The 23,055-nt window shown below is 36.9% G+C and overlaps 1 protein-coding gene and 1 pseudogene across 1 annotated transcript; one reads left to right on the top strand and one right to left on the bottom strand.

The window, feature by feature from the left end:
• Nucleotides 1-3,673: 3,673 nt before the first annotated feature.
• On the top strand, nucleotides 3,674-3,821 carry LOC148861959 (U1 spliceosomal RNA; annotated as a pseudogene).
• Nucleotides 3,822-9,415: 5,594 nt separating this feature from the next.
• On the bottom strand, nucleotides 9,416-17,527 carry LOC148861960 (uncharacterized). Its single transcript, XM_088981936.1, has 8 exons — nucleotides 17,178-17,527; nucleotides 16,907-17,008; nucleotides 16,398-16,545; nucleotides 15,825-15,914; nucleotides 11,480-11,534; nucleotides 11,260-11,382; nucleotides 9,876-9,932; nucleotides 9,416-9,777 (listed from the first exon to the last, which is right to left on the bottom strand). Exons 1-8 carry the CDS (start codon nucleotides 17,366-17,368, stop codon nucleotides 9,653-9,655), a joined length of 891 nt encoding a protein of 296 aa, XP_088838062.1. The 5' UTR covers nucleotides 17,369-17,527; the 3' UTR covers nucleotides 9,416-9,652.
• Nucleotides 17,528-23,055: the final 5,528 nt, after the last annotated feature.

The following is a 23,055-nucleotide window of genomic DNA, read 5'->3' on the forward strand; positions in this document are numbered from 1 at the left end:
GAGTCTTGGTTAATTTACTAAAAGACATAAGATTGAATGGAAAACTTAGGGACATATAAAACAGATGATAAAGAAAGAGAAGTCGTGCCAACATTACCAACACCACAGATGGGAGAAGAGGAACCGTTGGCAAGGGTAACAGTTTGAGATGTGAAAGTTTCAGAGAGGGAAGAGAACACACCTGGAGTCTTGGTCATGTGATCAGAGGCTCCAAAGTCAATAATCCAGGGAGAGGGTTTGGATGCCAGACAAGCTATACCTGAGTGGGTAAGAGTAGTTGTAGTATGATGTGAAGTAGCATGGATGAACTTTTCATACTCATCACGCGGTACACTCACCATCTCCTTCCTGGAAACAGATGTAGATGTAGAAGGTGTTAGATCTACCTATTGGTTATTACTGACATCAACCCCACCAGTTACTACATAATTAACTCACGTAGGAGGGCCACGGAGATCATAACAGAAATTCACCGAATGTCTATCCCAGCCACAATGGGTACACTTCCTTGTAGATTTACTTTTTCCTTTACCACGACCTCCCCTTGATTCACGGCCAAATACGAAACCACCACGACCTCTTCGGGAGGCATGTCCTCCCCCTCTAGTACCACGTCCACCTCCTTTGGCTATCACAAATGCTGATCTGTCAAACTATGTGGGATTCTCTGTAGATCCCAAAGAAATCCTACGAAGCCATGCAAAAACTTCCTCAATTGTAAGAAGAGTAGAGCCTCCCAATATTTGGGCCCTAACTGGTTAATATTCTGATTTCAACCCCACTAAGAACCTAGTGACATCTAGTTGTTCCCTCTGTTGTTGCTGAACCTTAACATCTAGAGTGAGGGAATGATAGACATTGAGTTCATTTATGAGGTTCTTCATACTGACATAGTATTCTTCTAGGGTTTTATTCCCTTGTTGCAAATCGAAATACTCCTGATAGAGCTGATATACCCTTGTAGTATTATTCTGCCCAGAATAAAACTTCTTGGCATATTCTCATACGTCCTTAGTTGTATCTAAGAACATAAAGTTGGCATTTATTTTGGGTTTCATGCTATTCCATAACCATGTCATGATTTGGGCATATTCCTATTCCTAGTCATCAAACCCTAGAGAGTCAGCTGATGGTTTATCTTCCTTCATGTGTTTCACTTTCCTCTTTGCCTTGAGGAAAACTTCCATTGATTTGGTCCATGGCACACAATTCTCACTATTAAGTTTAATGGAGGTCATCTGCACACCTAAATAATTGGAGGGGATCATCACACTCGGTTTCTGGTCACTAAAACCACCTCCCATTGCTGCCATTATGTCTCCCCGACTACTATCTCTAATGCTGAACTATACAATGGCCAAGGCAACACTACAACAGTCTCTAAACTCAGGTGATAGTTTCACAACAAGTCACAATCAGTCACCACTGTGCACATACTACCATTCAAATTAAGAACAAAAGGTAAACCAACATTCAGACAACACCAAGGCAGAAAATTGATATTGGCAATTCGACCATTCCTTCTAGCCCCTCCCCAAAAAAACAACTTTTGTTCTTGCTCACACCACTACTGATTACACAGAGCCATAAATCACCACTACAGTAATTCAGCAATTTACTAACCACATACAAGCCCTCTTGAGGCTGCTTAATAAAGGGTGAGCATCAAAAGCATCACCACACAACCATCTCTGCCCCACATGGTACAGGTTTATCTGGCCCTTTTTTTTTAAGGTCACTACCAGTCCAAAGACATCAACTACAACCACTACAGTAACCCTTACATCATTCGGTCACTATAAACACAACCTATTCTTAGGCCTTCTGCCAAGAACCAATGCTACAAATAACCTAGTTCTTTAAGTTCTGGTAAGTTCGAGCAGATTTTTTAGGGTTTTCCAACCCAGAAACACTAACAACACAAAAAAAAGGGATAACCAACCTTGATGGAGAGCTTCAGTCGACCATCCACTTATTTCTGGAGTTATTCTCTTGAAAGGCAATCAAGTTTTGAGCAGAGAAAGAGAAGCCGAAGTGTTCTCAAACCTAGGTCGAGTTTGTGTTCTCCATTTGCAGTCCAAAGAGAAGAAAAAGAAGTCACGAACAAAAAGGAGCAGCAGTCACGAGCAAAGATTTAAAGAGCAACGTCATGCTCTAATACCATGTTATCTCAGTGGCTTCAGCAGTTCAAACCAGAGGAAGAAGAAGAAGAAGAAGAAGAAAATGAACAGTCGAATCTGATAGCTTAAACCCTATTAGTTGACCCTAATATGAATTAGCCTCTTATTAGTTGTACAAAGACTAAACTGCCCCCCCACTTAATCATGGGACAGGAAGTCTCTATTAAAACTGCCACATAAGCACATAACTTAACAGAAATAAAATGACTAATCTACCCTTATTCGGTTAGCTCTAACAATTACAAATTGTCTATGAATTATTATTAATTTATTATTAACTATTATAATAATTAATAATTAATAATTGTTAATAGTTAATGATAATAATTCTTATTACATAATAATAATCAATAATTAATTATTCGTTATTAATTAATTATTAACTCTTATAATTCAATAAAGAAATAATATTAAGAATTGTTGTAATGATTAGTAATTAATTAGTATTTAATAATAATGATTATAATAATGAATAGTTATAAATAAAACTAATATTAATTACTATTTATTAATAAGTTATAATAATAATCATAATAATTAATAATTAATGAATATTCATTTTTTAACTAATACTAATAATTATAAAAATTAATAATTAATAATTAATAATTAATTATTAATTACTAATCATATAATTAATTATTATAAATTAAGAATTACTGTAATAATTATTAATTAATATTTAATTAATAATTAACTTATCACTAATACTAGTTATTATTATTAATTACTATTAATAATTAATAATTGTTAATAGTTAATTATAATAATTATTATGAATTAATAGTAATTAAAATTGTTATAATGATTTATAATAACAATGTGAGAAGAGGAAAAACAATGTACCTCTTCGAAATCACTCTGGCAAATAATCTAACGGCGACCTAAGGACATTATATCCTCTAGCAACAACGTATCACATCTCCTCCGGTGTGGCAGAAGCTCCTTGAATGTCTCCGATCGATCAGGCACTGAACAAATATGAGTGAAATTAGTTAACGCGAGGTGATGGGTCCAATGGGTCCCTATGCTTAAATAAATGTAAAAGGGTAAAGTTGTATTACAGTCAAGCGAATATATTAGCAGACCGTCCGGATCGTATTGTTAGTCAGGCCCTAACTTTGTTCAACGATAAGAGGAGACAAATGACCACTTTATTGCTAAAGTGGTACGATTGGTCTTCAGCATTCAGTCTTTAGCGGCACCAAACAAGGAGTTCAACTTCTTTTGGGGCAAGTCGGTGCTCACACCCTTCGAGTAGCCCCTTGCAACCTTGCATTGGGAATATCTCCCATAAAATAAACCATATAACTACAGAAATATTCCCAACGCAAGACTGTAAAGGCTGTTGGAATGGGCTTTGCCCTGACTAAAGCTAGACTCCCGAACAAGCCCTAAGACTCTAAGTTGGAACATTGTCCCACATCGACCAAAGAAGTTAATAGCAATGGAAGGAAAGGAGTATAAATAGAGTGAAAGAAAAAAGAATAAACATGCTAACCTGGACGGTGATGAAGAAGGCCCTGGCCTAGGTTGGCGACCTCCATTGCACTGAGGAGGGTGCCCGCCTAACATCTCCCCAAGTGGGAGAGTGTACGTCATAATTTGTGGCAGTGGGGTATGCGTTCGCGCGGCCCCTACCCAATTCCCATTCAAAAATCTGTTCAATGGTGTGGTGTCAATCTGAATAAAAAAATCAGAATCGAATTGAAACTGAATTATAAAATCACCAAAATAACTGAAATCAAATTATATAATATATATTATATTATATATTTATATCATGAAATCAAATTTGATTGTATTGTATACTAAATTAATTCAAAATCCAAAAAAAAAAAACGAATTAAAAAAACCAAAATCAAAACTTTTGGTTTGATTTTTCCGTTTTAACCGATTAATGCTCACCCCTAATCTGACAAATTTCTGCCACATTTTAGTCAACTCTTGGGTATCCAACTATTGGTTGAACGAGTAAGTTGACTCAATTTAAAGAACAAATTTGATTGTGTTATGTTATCGTTGCTATTTTTGGGGTGAGCCGGTGGGCAAAAAAACCAAAAAATTGAATCAATCAAAATCAAATCGAAAAATCGGTTAACCGAACCGATTGATATATATATATATATATTTATATATTTTATATATATTTATGTATATTATATATATTTTAAATATATTATATATTATAAATTAATAAATATGTATTATATATAAATATATATTTATAATATATTGTAAACATTTAAAAACCAATAAAACAACGAACCAAACTGATGGTTAATCGATTGGTTTTGATTTGATTTCAGTTACCGGTTTTCCAAAAACCGGTACTACCAGTTTAGTTACAAAAACCGAACCGTAAGCACCCCTAATTTCTAGTTTCCTACTAATGGGTTGGTCTTTTTTTTTTTTTTTAATTTTTACAAAACAGGGAGATTAAAAAAAAAAAGAAAAAAGAACCAAAACAGCAGACAACAAGATCTAGCGAGGGAGAGCTCTGCCTGCTGCATCAACAAAGATGACAAAATTTAGCTCCCCAGGCGGGGCGTGCTACAGGGAAACTTCACGATCCACACCTTTACCAGCCAACTGATCTGCAACTACACTTCCTTCTCTGTGCGTGTGGGAGTAAGAGATCTGTCTTGCGGTCCTCTAGGCTATCAGCTTGCACTCCACCGCTAACTTAAGACACCCCCATGGGATCTTCGAGAAGGGAATCTCCTTTGATGGTGATGGTCTCTCTCTGAACCTGCAAAGCTTACTTGTGGGCTTAAAGGGCAGCCCATATTTCTGCCACAACAATTGAAGAGTTTGTCTATCTTTCCACATTTGATTGTCAAAACATGCCCTCTGAAATCTGAATCCCTCATAATGCAACCAAAGGAACAACTCTCATCTTCTCTAACCGAGGTGTCAAAATTTATCTTAATGCATATTGGATTTGGGGCTATTTATCTTATCCAACACAGGTTTTTTGGAAAGAAGTGGACATTGAAAAGGGGATTGCCAAACAGTTATTTCTTGGCTAAAGAAGAGAAAAGAATATCTCCCTGGAGGATGAGGCCGCTGGTAAGACAGGCACAAGTTCTAAGGATCGGCTCGAGTAGGGTTGCCCAGGACCGTGCTGTAACCTGTAATTTTTTGCTTTCTGCTTCTTCTCTTCTCTTTTTAAGAAGCAGCTGTGTTTCTTAATGAATTATTGGTTCTTTCAGGCTTGTTGTATCTTGGTTCTTCTCGGCTCGAGTAGGCTTGCCTTTTGCAGCCAAGCTTGTTGTATCTTGGTTCTTTCAGGTTATCTTTAATGAATTCTTTTTGTTACTTATTAGAAAAAAGAAAGATGGTTTTCGATATGGGAGTTTTATAGGGGTATTTGCTTCTATATACTCTTTTGCATAGTCCCAAACTTTGAATACAATTTGAATTTGAAGGGGTGAAAATGATTTGTTATTGAATATTTTGAAATTTCGATTCTTCCAAAGGTGCCAAAAGGTGGAAGTTATTCTCTCCCAAACCACCTATTCCCTCAATTATTGATTTCTGCCATTAGTCTATCAGATCCTAATCAGGTCTGTCCATAGAATCTTGAAAAAGGCTTCCCACTAGCCTCAGGGCAATCGGTTTGTAACTTTAGGCTTCTCTCTTAAAGATTCTTTTTTTTTTTTTTTTGTAAGGATTTTGTTAAACATCAAGAGCCAAAGAATGACTTTTAGTTTCACGGGACAATAGAATTTTCTTGATTTTTTAATTAGGCTTAGGGCATGTTCGTTTCCTCTTAATTCTTCTTTCTTAAGAGGAATCTTTTAACTTTAAGGCTATGTTTGGTTTGAAGGAAAATGTAGAAAGGAAGGGATCCTACATTTTCCTTCAAACCAAATGCAATGTAAGAGAAAATTGGTTGTTCGTTTCCTCTCATCTCTTATCTCTTAAAATACAATCATACAGTTTTTTGTTTTCCATTGATAGCCCCAAAAAGACAAACAAAAACTCTCATATATAAAGTCAAAATGGATATTTAATAACCTTCAATTCATAATTCATAACAACATTCTCTGCATTTAAAGTTCAGAGAAAAAAAAAAGTTCACCAATACCAATATACCTCTTCATGTAATTATTACACTTTCATATGTCAGACTTCAGAACAAACAAACAGACCCTTATTATGCTTGGGGTCCAAACAGTCCAAAGTGTTCCATCCCCACACCCTCTCATCTTCTTGCTCTTGTGAAGGAATATGGATGGCCAGAATTTTGTCCACTAGGGCATTGGGGATAGTTGCTCTTAATTTCACTTGATCCCGGTTCTTATTCCTTGGGTTGGTGAAGTTCCTAACCTTTATCTCTGGATTATGTCGGCCTCATCTTGCAAGACATTTTGGATTGGTTGTAGATCTACCCAATTATCACACCAAAAACTTGCAAGTAGCCCCATTTCCAATTCTCCACATGATACCCTTTTTAAGATTAACAATTTCATGAGTGATTTTCCTCCACGCCCAAGAACAAGAATATGGAGTCTTGTGCTCCAAGAAGTCCATGTTTTTTAGGTATTTATGCTGAACAAGTTGCACCAAGAGATTATTTTTGTTAGAGATGATCTATTGATCTTCCAACCAAGTTTCATTAGATTCACTTGATTTATTTGGCGTAATTTTTTTAACCTCATATTCCCTTTCCTTTATCTGTACAAACTGAGTTCCAACTTGTGAGCACGAAGGATTTATTCTTTTGCTTTGTACTCCACAGGAAATTCCTCTTTGTTTTGTTTTGTAACCTTTTTGGGCAGGCCAAACATACTCATCTGGTATTGATCTAGGTTGCTTATTACTGATTTTAACAGAGTTATTTTCCCTCCAAAGGAAAGAGACTTGCTTTTCCACCCACCCTTTCTTTTTTGTTTTAATTTTCTCAAGCACTCCATTAAAGATGCTTTTTGTCACCCTTTTTGATTTCTTGGTAATCCATCCCCCAACTCATGTGCAGACAGGATTTGACCCCAAGTCTCCGCTACAATTAGGGATGGCCACGAGCTGAACTCTTCACAAGCTACTCAAGCTCAGTTCAACTCGATTTCAACCGAGCTTTGAGTCAAGTTCGAGCCCAATTTACAAGCTCGTTTATTAATCGAATCAAGGTAGAATAGCTACATACATACGTACATACATATAATAATGATGATAATAATAATAATATTTTTATTTTTATATATAATAATAACTAATACATACATATAATAATGATGATAATAATAATAATAGTTTTATTTTTATATATAATAATAACTAATTATTATAGTTCTTAATTTTTAAAATATCAAATAAAATATTATATATGTTATTTTTATAAAACATTTTTCTCAAGTCGAACTCGAACCAAGCTCGAGCCTCATACTACCTTGGCTCAGTTTGAATCCACCCCTAGCTACAACCAGTAGACCTTACTAACCAACTGCTTTGCACCTTGCTTTTTGTCACCCTTTAGGTGATTATAGGAGTTCCCAGGTATTTTTCTTTTGTATTTGACATTAGAATTAGGGGTGGATTTGAGTCGAGCCGAGCCGAATAGTACTATGCTTGAGCTAGGCTCAAGACTATTCTACAAGGCTCCAGCTCGAGCTTGAGCTTGGTTTGAGCCAGAACCTTGAGCTCGAGCTCGACTCGTTTTATATTTTATAAAAATAAAAATTATATATAATTTTTTATTTTTTATTTAAAATTTAAGAATTATAATAATTAATAATTATAATATTTTTATTATATATATATATTCAAGCCAACTCGCGAGCCTCACGAGCCGAGCTCTAACAGGCTCGAGCTCAGCTGAAATCGAGCCAAGCTCAAGCAGCTCGTATAAAGCTCCACTCGTAAAAACCCTTGCTAATACATTTTTTGGAAAAAATCATTATTGATTTTTGATATGGTTTTTGACTTGAACCTCTTGCAAACTTATTTAAAATCTCCAGTATGTTATGGTAAGCTTCCAGGTTGGCTTTTACAAATACGAGACAATCGTCAGCAAAGTGGTGGGTGGGTCTTGAGTCGTTCGATGGTACTCAAAGTCACAAATTCAATTACTCGTTCAATGGTGTTCAAAGCCACAAATTCAGTCAGATTAGAATCTATTGCGGTCAATATCATCTAACTAGGGGTGTAAATGGACTGGTTTCGGATTGGATGGACCAATAAAAGATGTATTAAATATTGAATTGGACCAGTCCAGATTTAATGGTTGAAAGTATTTATTGAATTGGACCTGGTCCATCCATAATGGATTTACATTTAATTGGATCGGATTGAACCAATATCTGGTCCATTGATAGAAGATACGAATTCGGGTGTTAATGGACTAAGTTTGGGTTGGAATTAATCTAAATTAAAACTAATTTGAACAGATTAAACGATCCAAACATTGAATTGAATTGATCCGAAATGGTCTAGAGTACTCATCGGATTGGATTGAACCTGATCCATCTATAATGGACTCATATTGGATCGGATCGGGTTGAACCAAATCCAGTCCAATTGACACCCCTTCCTGTAACACAACACTTTTAGCCTTCTGTCACAATACATATTGATGATGCACAATCTGAACGCTCCTTGTTGGAAGACAGTTCGGACGTCGGACTAGTTATGTGGCCGAGTCGAGCTGCAAGACAAGAGAATCAGAGTGTTCCGAGGTGTTTTACCCAGTGTGGGCACTCTGATGCTTAAGTTAGTGATAGAGATTTAGAGAGCTGATAGCTTGAGAGCATAAAAATGTGAGAGCTAAATCGTGCGTACCTTGTGAGGTTGGAGGCGAAGCCTTTATAGGCAAGTTGTCGTGGGCCTTACGATGTGTGTTTGAGATCACTGGCCTGTCTAACCTAGACTTGGTTTCGCACTTGAAGATGGACTTCGAGTAAGCTGATAAAGATTATTCAGGTCTGTCCGATTCAGGCGGCAAGAAAAAATCTGTTGACATACACCGTGATCCCGAGGAAATCGGAGACAACTGGCTTGCTTCTAGGAGGCTATGTGGCACCTCAACAGGTCGATGGGTGTAGTGAGCTGCTCGGGCCTCAGTCTAACTGGATGACCCAAGGTGCCCCAAGGTGACTAGGATTACTGAGGTGTTCGAGGTCGCTGAAATGTTGCCATATCATTCTGTCGCTCCACATGTCATCACATCATTGGACGGGCCAAATTATCTCTCATCACATATAACCCAAAAATGTTTCAGGTGGAAACAACAATGCTACCAAACACAACCAGCATTAATTTCATTCATGGTTAAAACTTGGGACAAAATATGACATTATTAGCGTGATGATATACATAATTGGACCCCCCCCCCCCAAAAAAAAAAAAAAAAAAAAAACTACTGCCTTTGATAATGGTGATCTTCACCAAAATATAAAGGGTAATATGAGATATTCTACGCCAGGACTGTGTCTATCAGCAGAACACAGCATTTAGCTAATCGGCCAACTTTAAAAAGGTACTGGGTGTCTATCTGGCCATGTCTCTATTTTCTCGAAATATTTGATTGGCACGACACCATCAAAACCTTCAGTCAAGATCACCTTGTTGTCTGACATGTAAAGCTTCATTTCATCTGAAATAAGAAACATATGCATCAATAATGATCCATTCCCAGGGGCTTTAGTTGATCTTTGAACCCCAAAACTTAAAAGGATTCAGCAGAAAATTTACCTTCCAGAGCCCTTCTAACATCCAGAAAGATCAGCAAGTTAACATCTTGCCGCATACCTGGAAGATTTTAAAGTCAGTATACCATAAGAAGTTTGGAAATTCATATATTTCTTTCCTGGGAAAAATTAAAATATCGAAGTTCTTAAAACTTGTGAATAGAGAGATGTTGAAGACTATGCCTATCTTCCCACAATAAGTAAACAAAGAACTGGAAGTCAATATGCATATCAATAAATTAATTGTTTTCAATTGTTTCAACATAAAATATATCAGTAACATGGCATGGTAACTGGTTATTTTCCACCATGCCTTTCAGTAGTTGTTTCAATACTAACCAGGAATTAGTTGAATTGATAATTGAAAATGTCCTACGTTAGACTGTATTCATTCCACCTCCCCCAAGGCCCAAGATAGTTAGGACTAGCATCGGATAATTGATTTTTATAAACATAGATTGAAAGCTTTAAAACATAAAAATCTTTTATTTCCAGATATCCAAAAAAGAGACAAAATCTGGGGGGGGGGGGTATATGGACAAAAATCAAGTGTACCAAAACCTGCATAGTAAATTCCTATGGCCCTATGCAAGATAAGACCTATGATACCCAGATACCTGCACATGCCCAGCATACAGAATCAAACACAACAGGTACCTGATATGACACCATACACTATTTGCAGCTATACTTTTTATGTGACCAACAAGGTGCTAAGTGCAGGTTTGCTCTTGCCCAACCCACCCAAGTTACATCCTACTCAGACATGACCATAATTAGATTATCTCACCATGCAACCTTTCCTACTGGATTTCTATTGACAAATTCAGCCAATCAAGGCAAATGCATAGATACAATGAATGAACAATTACACACACCAACTAGCATAAAAGACTTGGGACCTGAACTGATTTCTCATTTTATTTCAGTCAAGGGTTTGTTGGGAAGAATTGAACTGAACTAATACCTATTCCATTTCAATATTCATAATGTTCCCAGTGTCCCAAGACTCCATGTAACGTGGTATACAAAATGTGTGATATTACAGACTAGGTCTCAGAGATCTCAGCTCAGAACTGTTGGGCTGTCACCTACCAAAGCTACCCAATATTTGAATGTTTCCAGTTTGACAAGAATATATGAGGTGCATAATGCAAATTGTGTAATACAGTCAGTGTTCGAACAATATAAACTAGATTCCTTCAGTTGATTGAAGAAAAACTCCATTTCCCTTCTAAAATCAGCTTTCACTTCTCTTTCCCTTTTTGTTTTTGTTTTCTTCTTTTCTTTATCTTTTTTTCTATGTATTGTGACAACAGAATAAAATGTGAAACCTGTGAAGTTAACAATAATACAATGTGTGAAAGAATTCAATTATTTTGGCTTACCACTAATTACACACCCATCTGTTGGCAAGCCACTTGAGAAGTGAACATGCAGCCTTTTCATACGCTTGAGACCAGACTGCAGAATTGACTCTAGATTCCTCTTATATGTTCCATGTAGACATACTGCATATTGGGGGGGGGGGGGGGGGTTGTGAACGGTCCTAGTCAGAATTTAATGCTATATGCAACAACGCTGAACTTCCCCTGGAAACATTAATACCTGGAGCTTCCTCAGCTGAAAGGATGGGCTTTAATAAGCTTTCCGATTCAATAGTCTGCAAAGGAGACATGAAAATTCAATTAGTTAGTTTAAAATTAATACTCTGTAACACAGTTAACAGAATAGAATGGCAAAAGAGGATTCCTGTGGCTGACCCCATATTGGGACAAGGCTTAGATGAGGAGTCCCAAACATGAAATTCAATATAAGAGACAGAATGCTGTAACATAACAACAAATTGCACCATTTACCCACTTAAGGGAGGAAAAAAAAGCCAATCTGCACCATTTTCAATACCAAGACCAAAAGGGCCTAACAGAGGAGGGCCACATCCCCCAGTCAGATCCAATGGGATTAAAGAATATGCTACATTATGTCCCAGTGGAATACTTCAAGAACAATCAGTGATAAAGTATTTCCAATCACCCAATAAAACTTACTACAACAGCTTTGATATTAGTAATTATCAGAGATGAAGAAATAACAGAGAGCAGGAAGAAATGAGCGGGAAAACTTGAGACAAAATATCTTCCTTCATTTTTCAATCACAGCTGTACAACCATATATATAGAGAGAAGTTAGTTATTGTAACCAACTCTCCAGCTCAGCAGAGGAGATAATTAACTGTCAACTACATCTACTCCTAACTGCAACAGAACAAAACAAGCGTAACTAACATACAACTAATATATTTCAATTACAATCTGTATTAACCCCCCTCAAGATGAACATGGATATTGAGCATGTTCATCTTGCCTATCAAGCGCTGAAAATGTGAAGGTTGCAGAGCCTTTGTAAACGCATATGCCACCTGATCAGAAGAAGGCAAATGTAGTAAATGCAGGAAACCACTCTGAACTTGATCCCGGACAAATTGACAATCCACCTCAATGTGTTTACTCCGCTCGTGAAACACAGGATTACGAGAAAGATAGATCGCAGACTGATTATCACAATGTAATGAGATAGGTAATGAAACTGTAATGCAAAAATTAGTGATCAAAGAAGAAAGCCACATCAATTCACAAGTAGTGGCTGTAGCGCGATACTCTGCCTTAGTTGAACTTTGTGCCACCAAATTTTGCTTCTTAGACTTCCATGTGATCAAAGAATCACCCAAGAAAATACATAAACTAGAAACGGGTCTCCTTGTATCTGGGCAACCAGCCCAGTCACTGTCAGAGAAAGCACTCAACTGTGTAGAAGAACCTGTAGAGAAGAAAATGCCAGCTCCAGGGGAAGACTTCAAGTACCTCAACACACAATGTGCAGCTTGTAAATGAAGATCAGTAGGTTTATCCATGTATTGAGATAAAATCTATACAGCATAAGAGATGCCGGGACGAGTGAAAGTGACATAAATCAACTTTCCAACCAATTGCCTGTAATATGAAGCATCAACAAGAAGAGTACCACTATCTTTGGCCAACTTATGATTAGGATCAATGGGAGTAGAGACAGGTCTGCAGCCCAATTTCCCATGGTCATTTAGTAGGTCTAACACATATTTTCTTTGGCAGACTACAATCCCCTAGTCAGATTTTGCAATTTCGAGACCTAAGAAGTACTTCAATGAACCCAGATCCTTAAGCTTAAACTTGGAGCTAAGGAACATTTTGAGATCAGCAATGAGTTCAGTGGAGTTACTGGCTATAGCAATGTCATCAACATAAACTAACAATGCAATAAATCCTTCAGCAGTGGACTTTGTAAACAGAGAGTAATCGGCTTTTGATTGAACAAAACCATACTCAAACAATGCAGCAGAAAATTTAGTGTTCCATTGTCTTGATGCTTGTTTAAGACCATACAATGATTTATTTAGTTTGCACACTAATCTGGATCCTGCTGGATAGTGAGGAGGTTTATCAACAACATAGCCCAAAGGAAGATTCATATAAACCTCTTCCTCCAAATCATCATATAAGAAAGTATTGTTAATATCAAGTTGAACTAGATACCAACCAAAATGAGCTGCCAAGGCAAAAAACACCCTCACAGTAGTTTGTTTTGCAACAGGGCTAAAAGTCTCTTGATAATCAAATCCTTCTTGTTGGCTATAACCTTTAGCCACTAATCTAGCTTTATATCTTTCTATGCTTCCATCAGATTTTAACTTCACCTTGTATACCCATTTACAACCCACTGCATGTTGATCTAGAGGTAAGGGAACAATTGACCAAGTGTTGTTCTCTTCCAAAACAAGCAATTCAGCTCACATGGCTTCTTGCCAATGGTTGTGATATTTAGCTTGAGAATAGGATTTCGGTTCATTAAGAAGAGACAAAACAGCAGTAAAAGCAGAATGAGAATCAAAAAGTTGGGATACTGAGAGGAAATTTTAAATAGGATGTGTTGTAGACAGATGGGATGACTTAGCAGGTAAATCATGATGATATGCAACTAGATATTGTGGTGCTTTAGTCACTCTTGTACTCCTTCTTAAAGGCACAAAATCATAACAAACCTCTAGCTGCAGATGAGAAGCAGCAGGGGAATGTGCATCAACAGGAGAAGTAGGAAGATTATCGGACATAGGAGTTGATGAATTAGGATTGGAAGGAATAGAAGCTGATGGGAAAGAAGCATTATCAGTAGGAATTTGAAGTTGTGGTAAAGGATATTTACCACAACTCAGTGAGGCAGAGGTCGATAACTCCTTAACTCTTCCCATATTCCTGTCAACTCAGTGAAATAGGCATCAACAGTTCCAATATGCTAAGCTGATGGCAATCCCCTGTGTCCACGATCCATATATCAGTGGGAGACAATTGAGATGAAGAGCAATAAGAGTTAACAGAATGTACATGATCCAATATACCTGCAAAGGTAGTATTGGTTGGAAGTTTTGGTTGAGAAATGGAGTTGCTAAGAGAGTCACAACCATTAAGAAGAGTCAACAACCTTCTTGTCTGCTCAGGAGTGAGTGACAACGCTGGTGATATCCCCATAACCTCAGAAACAGATTCAACATTTGACAGAGTGCCAGTGCCTTGAGTCACACTATTAGTAGAAGGTGTACCACCAATTGCAGATTTTCCTTTAGTAAATTTGAAATTGGGAGCAAAACCTATTATCCTGTAACATTTATCCTTTGAGTGACCATTTTTACCACAATGACTGCGGTAACACTTGACTTCTTCTTCTTATTTCCAGCATTGATTGCCATCGCACTGACTTCAAGTAAGGGAGAAACATTCATTCTGTTGCTTCTCTGAGATTCTTCCCTTAAGGCAAGATTATACACCTCATCAAGATTGGGGAAGGGTTTCATGACCATAACTTGTGATTTCAAGACAGAAAATGATTCATTCAACCCATTGATGAATTTGAACACATAGTCTTTTTGTTGCGCTTCAGAAAAAATATTGAAACAGTTCTTGTTACATTTTCCACACTGGCAGTGAGGCAGAGGTCGATAACTCCTTAACTCTTCCCATATTCCTGTCAACTCAGTGAAATAGGCATCAACAGTTCTTGTTCCCTGAGTAATTGTGCTTAGCGACAACTGCAAATTACAAATTCTTGAATCATCTGGTTGTGAGAATCTCTTCTTCAAGGTCTCCCATATTTGTGATGCCGAACTGATGAACACAATGGGATGCTATTGGAGGAGAAATCGAACGAAGAAGCCATGCAACAATTAAATTGTTGCATCTCATCCAAGCACCGTGAAGAGCATCATCCATAGTAGGTTCTTTAATGGTTCCATCCACGAAACTGGTTTTGTTTCTAATTGACAAGGCTAAAAGGAAAGATCTGCTCCATGAAACGTAATTAGAGCTTGTAAGTTCTGGCGAAACAGTGACCGATCCATGATGATCCGAATGATGAAGGTAATATGGTGAAGCAGGATCCAATGAAGGTGAGAGTTCCACTGCAGACGATGAACTTGTCATGATCAACAGACCACAAAACAAGGATAAGAAGCTGAATCAAACGTAGCCGAGCTCTAATACCATATCAGAGATGAAGAAATAACAGAGAGCAGGAAGAAATGAGCGGGAAAACTTGAGAGAAAATATCTTCCTTCATTTTTCAATCACAGTTGTACAACCATATATATAGAGAGAAAAGTTAGTTATTGTAACCAACTCTCCAGCTCAGCAGAGGAGATAATTAACTGTCAACTACATCTACTCCTAGCTGCAACAGAACAAAACAAACGTAACTAACATACAACTAATATATTTCAATTACAATCTGCATTAGTAATAAACTAGGAACAAATGCTTACAAAAGTCCCCAAAACATTTTGCTCCATATACACGCTTTGTTTATTTATATCCATTTGCCTTGAAATGCATGACAGATAAAACTCTAGAAAGAATCAAGGAAAGATCACCTCTATTGTGTGCCCTTGGTTCGCACGAATCAACAACTCATCATTTTCTTCCAAGAGGCTAAACCGCTGCTTGTTATCCTTTCTGACTGCCTGAAAATCATATATATCAAGCAATAATTCTGTTAAGGAGATCTACATAAAAACAAAATGCTCTTACAAGGGGCATTCTCTGCTAAAAACTTAAAATGTACCAGTTGAATGAAGAGAAAAAAGAACTAAGAAGAATCCGAAGGTCACAGCATATTTAGCACAAAGTCTCAAGTACTATAAAGGATACTATATTTACCCATCAAAAAAAATGACTACACCATATTCTAATAATGATACATTATATTTCCTCACAATCTATATGGCATGCTCTTCTATTTCTATGTCTTTGTTATTTGGGGTATTCTTCCGGGTATTCTTCTAATTCCATGTTTTATTTATCCTTTTGAACCTTTTACTCCTAAAACCTACAATTCAGAAATCCAAAGACATTCTCAACCTTGATAGAATCATATCCTCAGAGATATTGAAAGAGAACACGGGCTGAATTAAATAAGAAAGAATAGAAGAGTTTACAGAACTAACCTCCATAACTTCGTCAACCGTGTGAGATCTTAGTGGGATATTAGCATATGTTTTCATGTTCAATTTCAGGAGATCATTCACCTTGACATACCCATCACTTCGGATATCCAAGTTCAACTCAGAAGCCATATGGCGCAATATGCGTGTTCTGAGAAAGTCACATAATCAAAAAACATTCTTCAACTGAATTGTATCAACTTATTTTCTCAAAAGAAAACCCAATCAATTAATATCAAATTATTCCAGTTTTATATGTCATATATATTGCAGAAAAGAAAATGCACTTTTTGTTACATTTCAAATTCGTAAAAACCCAATTGGAAACAAAAGTAAAACATCCAAATGGGACAAATTCCGCTGTCAACAGAAAATTGAAATCATGTTTCTGGCCATCTCACAACAAGGATAATAGAAAAGCAAAAAAAAAAAACTTTTGTTTCTGAATTTCCAATGTAGAAAACAGATTCTGCTATTTCCAGGTACCCAAAATGCAGTGAAATTGTGCTTACAATAGTCTTCCAAGAGCGTCAATTTTGTCTTTGGTGGGTCTCCTTCCGCCTGTGGGTTGTAGATGATCTTCTCTCATCTCTGAAGCCCTACCTCTACCTCCACTGCCAATGAAAAAAATATAAGAAATAAAAATGCTTTAGTTCTACAGTCGTTATTATCGTTCCAAAATAGAAGAAGAGCCGGATAAAAGAAATATAAGAGAACCCGGCGAAGGGACTAGGGCTTTCAGGGAACTGAAAATCACCACCCAACCCCCAATAGCAGGAGTACCTTCTTCTGGGTAGGGCAGAAGCAGAGAAGGAGGAACTCTTAGTGGATTCCATTAGAGTTGAGGCACCAAAACTGGTCACAAGAAATGAAGCTGTAGGAGTTGTGGAAACAACAGCAGCAACTGTAACCGGGGAGAGGGAAGCACAGAAGCGCAGAATGCGAAGACCATGGTTGCCAGCAGTGGCCCACATGTCATCTATCGATGTACGTTACGCAGTTGCCAGTAGGGAATGGGACTTACGGACTTCGACGCTGATCCATGAGAAAAATGATGATCAAATGCTGCTGCAGCTTGATCTCACACCGCACATCTCGCCACGAGATTGGGATCCGCCATGTATGAGATGCCAACGTGAGATTGGGATCCGCCATTATAAGATGTGCGTTGGCAGAGGGTTGAACGTTCCAATCCAACAAAACACGTTCCAATACCCTTCGAATAAGATCTGAAACCGCACATCTTAGCATGAGACTGGGATCAGCATGCATGAGATGCATAATGTAAGATCATGTTGGGAGGGTATTGAAACATCTTTTGTTTGCAGGTGATTCCAACTCAGAAATGAGTGGGACTTTATAATGCTTGTGGGAAGATTTGCCCCAGATGTGAAATATGGGGTTCAGATATGCTACCAATCATATGCTTCTAACATGTTCCAATAGCCTCTGTAACCTTGAATTGGGAATCCCCATGAAATAAAGTATATAAGTATAGAGATATTTCCAATACAGGGCTGTAAAGGCTGTTGGAAGGGAAGTTGCACTAACTAAAAACTGATTTCTAAATGACAAGGGAGATGTGCTCAATGCACAGCTGCAATGACTTGTTGGAAGCATTTTGTTGATAGCATTAGAGGCACAAATGGATTGGATCACAATCCGGTCTGATCTTATTTTGTTAGATTTAGATATCCTCTTGTCAAGTTTTTGGATCACATCAGATAATAGGATTTTATTAAAAATTATATCGAAAGAACTAGAGAATTTATTTATTTATTAATAAATATGTTTATATTGTATTTTTGTAATTTTTATATTATTTATTTTTTATAAAAACATGTATATATGATGAAAATGTTGAAAAAGTACTTGTATTTTTTATTTTTTAATGTAAACTATTATATTTTTTACCTTTTAATAGTTTATTAAATTTCTTATAAATTAAATCGGATTGGATCATATTCAAATATTAAATCATATTGGATCGCATTCGGATACCCGACATCTTTAACATATTCATATTCAAATTGATGTTTATGAGATCGAATCGGATTCGGATATACCTTTATTCGAATCTGACATCCATTTGCATACCTAATAACATATTGTACCCGTGTTCAATAACATGGTTGGTTTTGTTTTGAAAATAAAAACAATTGCCATGTCAGAAAAGTTATATTGTTTTTTTTATAAAGATAAAGATAAAAAAGTTAGCAATTATTATCAAATTTATCCTTTTATAACCTGCAACAAAATTAAGGCAAGCATCCCCTTTAAAATGGTATAGATGTTTTTTTTTTATAAATAAAATTTAGACATTTTGTTTTTTATTACATACTAATACTATACACCAAAGGGGAATTGGTGTGAGATAGAGTAGGGTGCAAGAATGGCAACGAGGTAGGGCGGGGATGGAGAGCCACTCCCCATTCCCCGCTAGCAGGGACAAGGGTTATCCCTATCCCAGTCCCCATGGGGATCTCCATTTATGTGATTTTTTTTATAATGTTAATCTTTCTGCTTTTGTTTTCTTATTTCATTTAAAAATTAAAAATAAAATAATTAAAATTTACAGTCTTATTGAAAAAGATACAAATATATTCAAACATATTCAACCTATTTTTAAAATAGTAATATACATATATACATACATATATAGATACATGCATACATACATATATATAAGCAGGAATCTCCACAGAGCAGAGATCGGGGGCCTTGCGGAATGGAGAATGCTCTCCCCATCCCCACTCAATCCTTGCCAACGGAGATGAAAATTTCCCCATCCCCATGCCCCGCCTTATTCGAAGCAGATTCCCGGAAATGGAGAAAATTATCATCCCTAATAAGATGCACATGAGACCAATTGGCCTTACCATAAAGAGTCGGTTTCCACATGTTTGGTCCTGAGAGTCCAATCTAGAGGGCTTACCAGTGACCATCTCAACAATTGGATCACCGGAAAACCTGTATATTTTGTTAGGAACTTACAATCGACATTGTAAATTTATGGGGAAAACTTTGGCTGTTTTGGGAATGACAGATTACTAATTCAAGTTGTTTATTATCTTTTTAATTAAAAAAAATGGGATTATCTTTTTAATTAAAAAAAATATGGGTGAGAGACTTAAAACATATCCTGGGTCTTCGTAAATCGACTCAAGATGCAGAGGCTGAAGCTTCCAAGTAGGCTTGTATATATAGACCAAACTTCGGTGTTGGATAGGAACAAGCATACTCGAGCTGAATCAAATGGCTGATTCATGAAATAGTAGGGGAACAGAAGATGTTGGATCAATATAATTTGGATTAAATAGGGGGCCGATGGATGTATAATGCAGTAGTGGGGAGGTAAATTAAAATAGGGAACGAGTAGGTAAGGGTGACACCAAATTGCAGTTGGGTAATGGTGGCGGTGTTGCAAGTTGAAGGAACGGACAAAAGGAAAGAAGGAAAGAAAGAAGAAGAAGAAGAGAGAGAGAGAGAGAGGTCTTGCTTTACAGAAGTTGGTGGTGGTATTTTGAAGGAGAGAGAGGATGAATAATGTCTGGGTCTTTCTAGTGTCCAACTGTCCACTTAGTTTGCAGTGGAATGGTTTATTCTCATAATCTGTTTGGTTCAGACTTTAGTTGAAATAGGAATTGGAATCAATTGGAATGTGATTTCATTCCCAAGGGAGGGAGAGGGAATAGCCATTTTTTGAAATGGGGAAATGCCATTCCACCAAAAATGGGAATGTCAGGATAAGATTCCAATTTCCCCCGACCAAACAGTTGAAATTAGAATGGCCAATTCCAATTCTGATTCCAGACCCCTATTCCCGTAAACCAAACGGGACCCTAAATATACTTCATGGCTGTAACAGACTTTTTACCCTCAGCATTCTTCAAATTTTCAAAAAGAACTTGGGGTCATTTGAAGGAATGGCCATTCCCTCCCCCTCCCTTGGGAATGAAATCCCACTCTAACTAATTTCAATTTCTATTTTGATTCATATCTGAACCAAATAGATTATGGGAATAGACTATTTTAATTCTAATTCCGATTTCAAGTGCAAACAAAAACAAAAAAGACCCTTAAAAGACTGAACTAGGTTAGGAAAAAAGGGTTCGACTATGTTATAGAAAAGATATGGTATCTGAAAAATAACTGACAAATAAACCAGAATCATATACATTGTAGAGAACATGGTGTTATTTATCGAAATTCACAGGTGGGCTTTGATTGGTCAAAACTCTTTCCATACCATATATTTCCCATATCATATTATATTTATTTTGTAAATAATCAATGTAACATATCAAAAGCTTTTACATAGGTTCTTTTATTTAAGTTAGGGAATAAATTAGATTAATTTACCCTTTTTTTTTTGGAGACTGAATCTACTCTTCACACCAACCTCATAGACACATCCTACCATGTGTGGGAATATCTTCCGTACTTATGTATTATTATTTACAAAAATATATTCTCAATCCAATGTGTATGTGAGGTCGTTGGGGGGCACCCTCGCTGATCCCAATTAGCACATCACATGTTAAAGAGAAAAATCCTTTTGTGGTGCTATGATGATGCAAGAAGCTATCCTCACGAACTTGACCTTCGTTTCCTAGCTAGCCAATCAACAATGCAATTTCCATCTTTGGGAGTATGGTTGTGGGAGATCCTTGCCTCCAGGTTGTGAGCTATTTATTTGTTTGCAGTCTTTCAACAAGTGAAAGTCACATCCAAAGACACTTAAGCCCTTCACTGAAGAAATTTGATGACTACCAACGAGTCACCTTTTATAATATTAATGGACGAGTAGTCTGTCTATGGGCCGGCCTTAAAGGCAGCTCTCATTTCAGCCATAGTACGTAATTGGTGTATATCCTATCTTCCCATCTTAGCCATCGTGACCTCCCCTTTATGGTTTCTCATGATGTAATTATAAGCGCAATTACCATCTTCATTTGCAGATGCATTGAAGTTGATATTTATTGAGCCATGGTTCCAGCGGTTCCATCGAATCCGAAATCTATTTCGTATCATGATATACTAAGAGGAGATTGGGGGGAATGGTTAGCCTTAATATAATCTATAATCTTTGGAGTAGAACCCAACTCTTGTATCAATTTCTTGAGGGGAGAAAGAATTGTTCTTTAGGCTATGTTTGGTTGTAATGCAAATAAATTTAAACTGATACAAAATCATGACAGTGCAAATGATTTGAGTGTAAATTCTGACATTTTTTTTGTTTTAAATTTTAGTTTATTTTATTTGATTAAAGTACAAATAAAATAAATTAAGACATGGAGCAGAATAAAAAAAAATCTCAAACACAATTAAACATCAATTTGCATTTCCACTAGTGCAAATAAATATGCACTGCAACCAAACACAGCCTAGGAAATTTTTTCTTTCCTGTTTTTCAATAGGAACCAGAATAGTGTAGCCACTCTTTCTAAAATTCATTGGATCTTTTTGTGTAGTTTTATTCCAAGACCTTGTTCCACCAATCAATGAGGTTCCAATCCGGGTCAGCCCAAAGTTGACAAATATCTTGATCCAGTAGGCACTAGCATCCAAACTTGGGTTACAACTCGTGGTTTTTCTAAGATCTATATCATCCATTCGACCACAAAAAGGGCACTTTGGGCCGATGTTTAGCCCTCTTTTGACAAGGTTTTTAAAATCGAACCGAATAATGAATCGGTCAAGGGTTTGGTTCCTGGGTCAAACGTTCCAACCGTTTGAACCGAATGGATGACTTGTCTAAAAAAATATAAAACAGTCAGAACCATAGAACAGTTTGAATGATTCGACCACCTGGGTCAGCGGTTTGCTGACCAAATCAATGTTTTTTGGCGAAATAATGGTTCTAAGGTAAAATGGAACCAGTCACTCTGGTTTTTCTGGCCAACCATTTGGTCCAATCTGGTTTGAAAACCATGTTTTTCCTCATCAAAATCTTATTTTGGATGAGAAGCCACAAGAATATTTTTTATCTTCTCAGCACAAAGGATGTTTTGAGCACAACTTATTAGTTTGGCCACTGTTTGGTTCAATGTTTTATTTTGCCTCAAGAAGTTATAAACTGTTTTTACCATGAGGGCTCCACTTGGACAGGAACCCCATACCATCGAATGATCCTTATCACCTAAAGGCATAAGGATTGCTTTGATTTTGTCAGCACAATCACTAGTTACTATAGCAATTAACTTCATTTGATCTCATGTTTGTATGTGATCCAGGTTTAAAAGTTTTGGCATCTAAAACACGTTCTAATGATTATGAGCAATACAAGCAGAAATACAACATTCATCATTGATACCAGAAGCAAGGTTCAAAATATCGATATGCCCGATATGCAGGTAGGGGCGTATCAGGCGAATCGACACTGTTTTTTGTTGTTTTTTTTTTCACAACCGGTTCAGGGGGGCCGGTTTAGGGCTCCCCCACACCCTGAACCGGTCAGACCCCCAATACACCCACTGTAAGGACATATCAGAAGGGTCCCGGAACGATACGTATTAGCCAATACGTGTCGATACTTTGAACCTTAATGAAAAGCATCAAAATTAATTTCTATACTGCCCGGGGCAGGAGAATTCCATATGATAGGTTTCCAATTCTTTACTAAGAGTCCTATGGATGGGTCTTTGCAATTCTCCATGTC

The sequence above is a fragment of the Nelumbo lutea genome, chromosome 4, assembly GCF_056320005.1.
Source record: "Nelumbo lutea isolate HS-2025 chromosome 4, American lotus-T2T, whole genome shotgun sequence".
In the NCBI taxonomy this organism is placed as follows: Eukaryota; Viridiplantae; Streptophyta; class Magnoliopsida; order Proteales; family Nelumbonaceae; genus Nelumbo; species Nelumbo lutea.

Excerpts from the sequence above, each read along its gene's own strand:
- LOC148861960 (XM_088981936.1), bottom strand. The coding sequence starts at position 17,368 with ATGTGGGCCACTGCTGGCAACCATGGTCTTCGCATTCTGCGCTTCTGT. Across the intron at positions 11,535-15,824 it reads ACCAAGGGCACACAATAGAG|ACTATTGAATCGGAAAGCTT; the intron begins GTGATCTTTCCT and ends TCTCCTTTGCAG. Across the intron at positions 9,933-11,259 it reads AGATGGGTGTGTAATTAGTG|GTATGCGGCAAGATGTTAAC; the intron begins GTAAGCCAAAAT and ends AAAATCTTCCAG.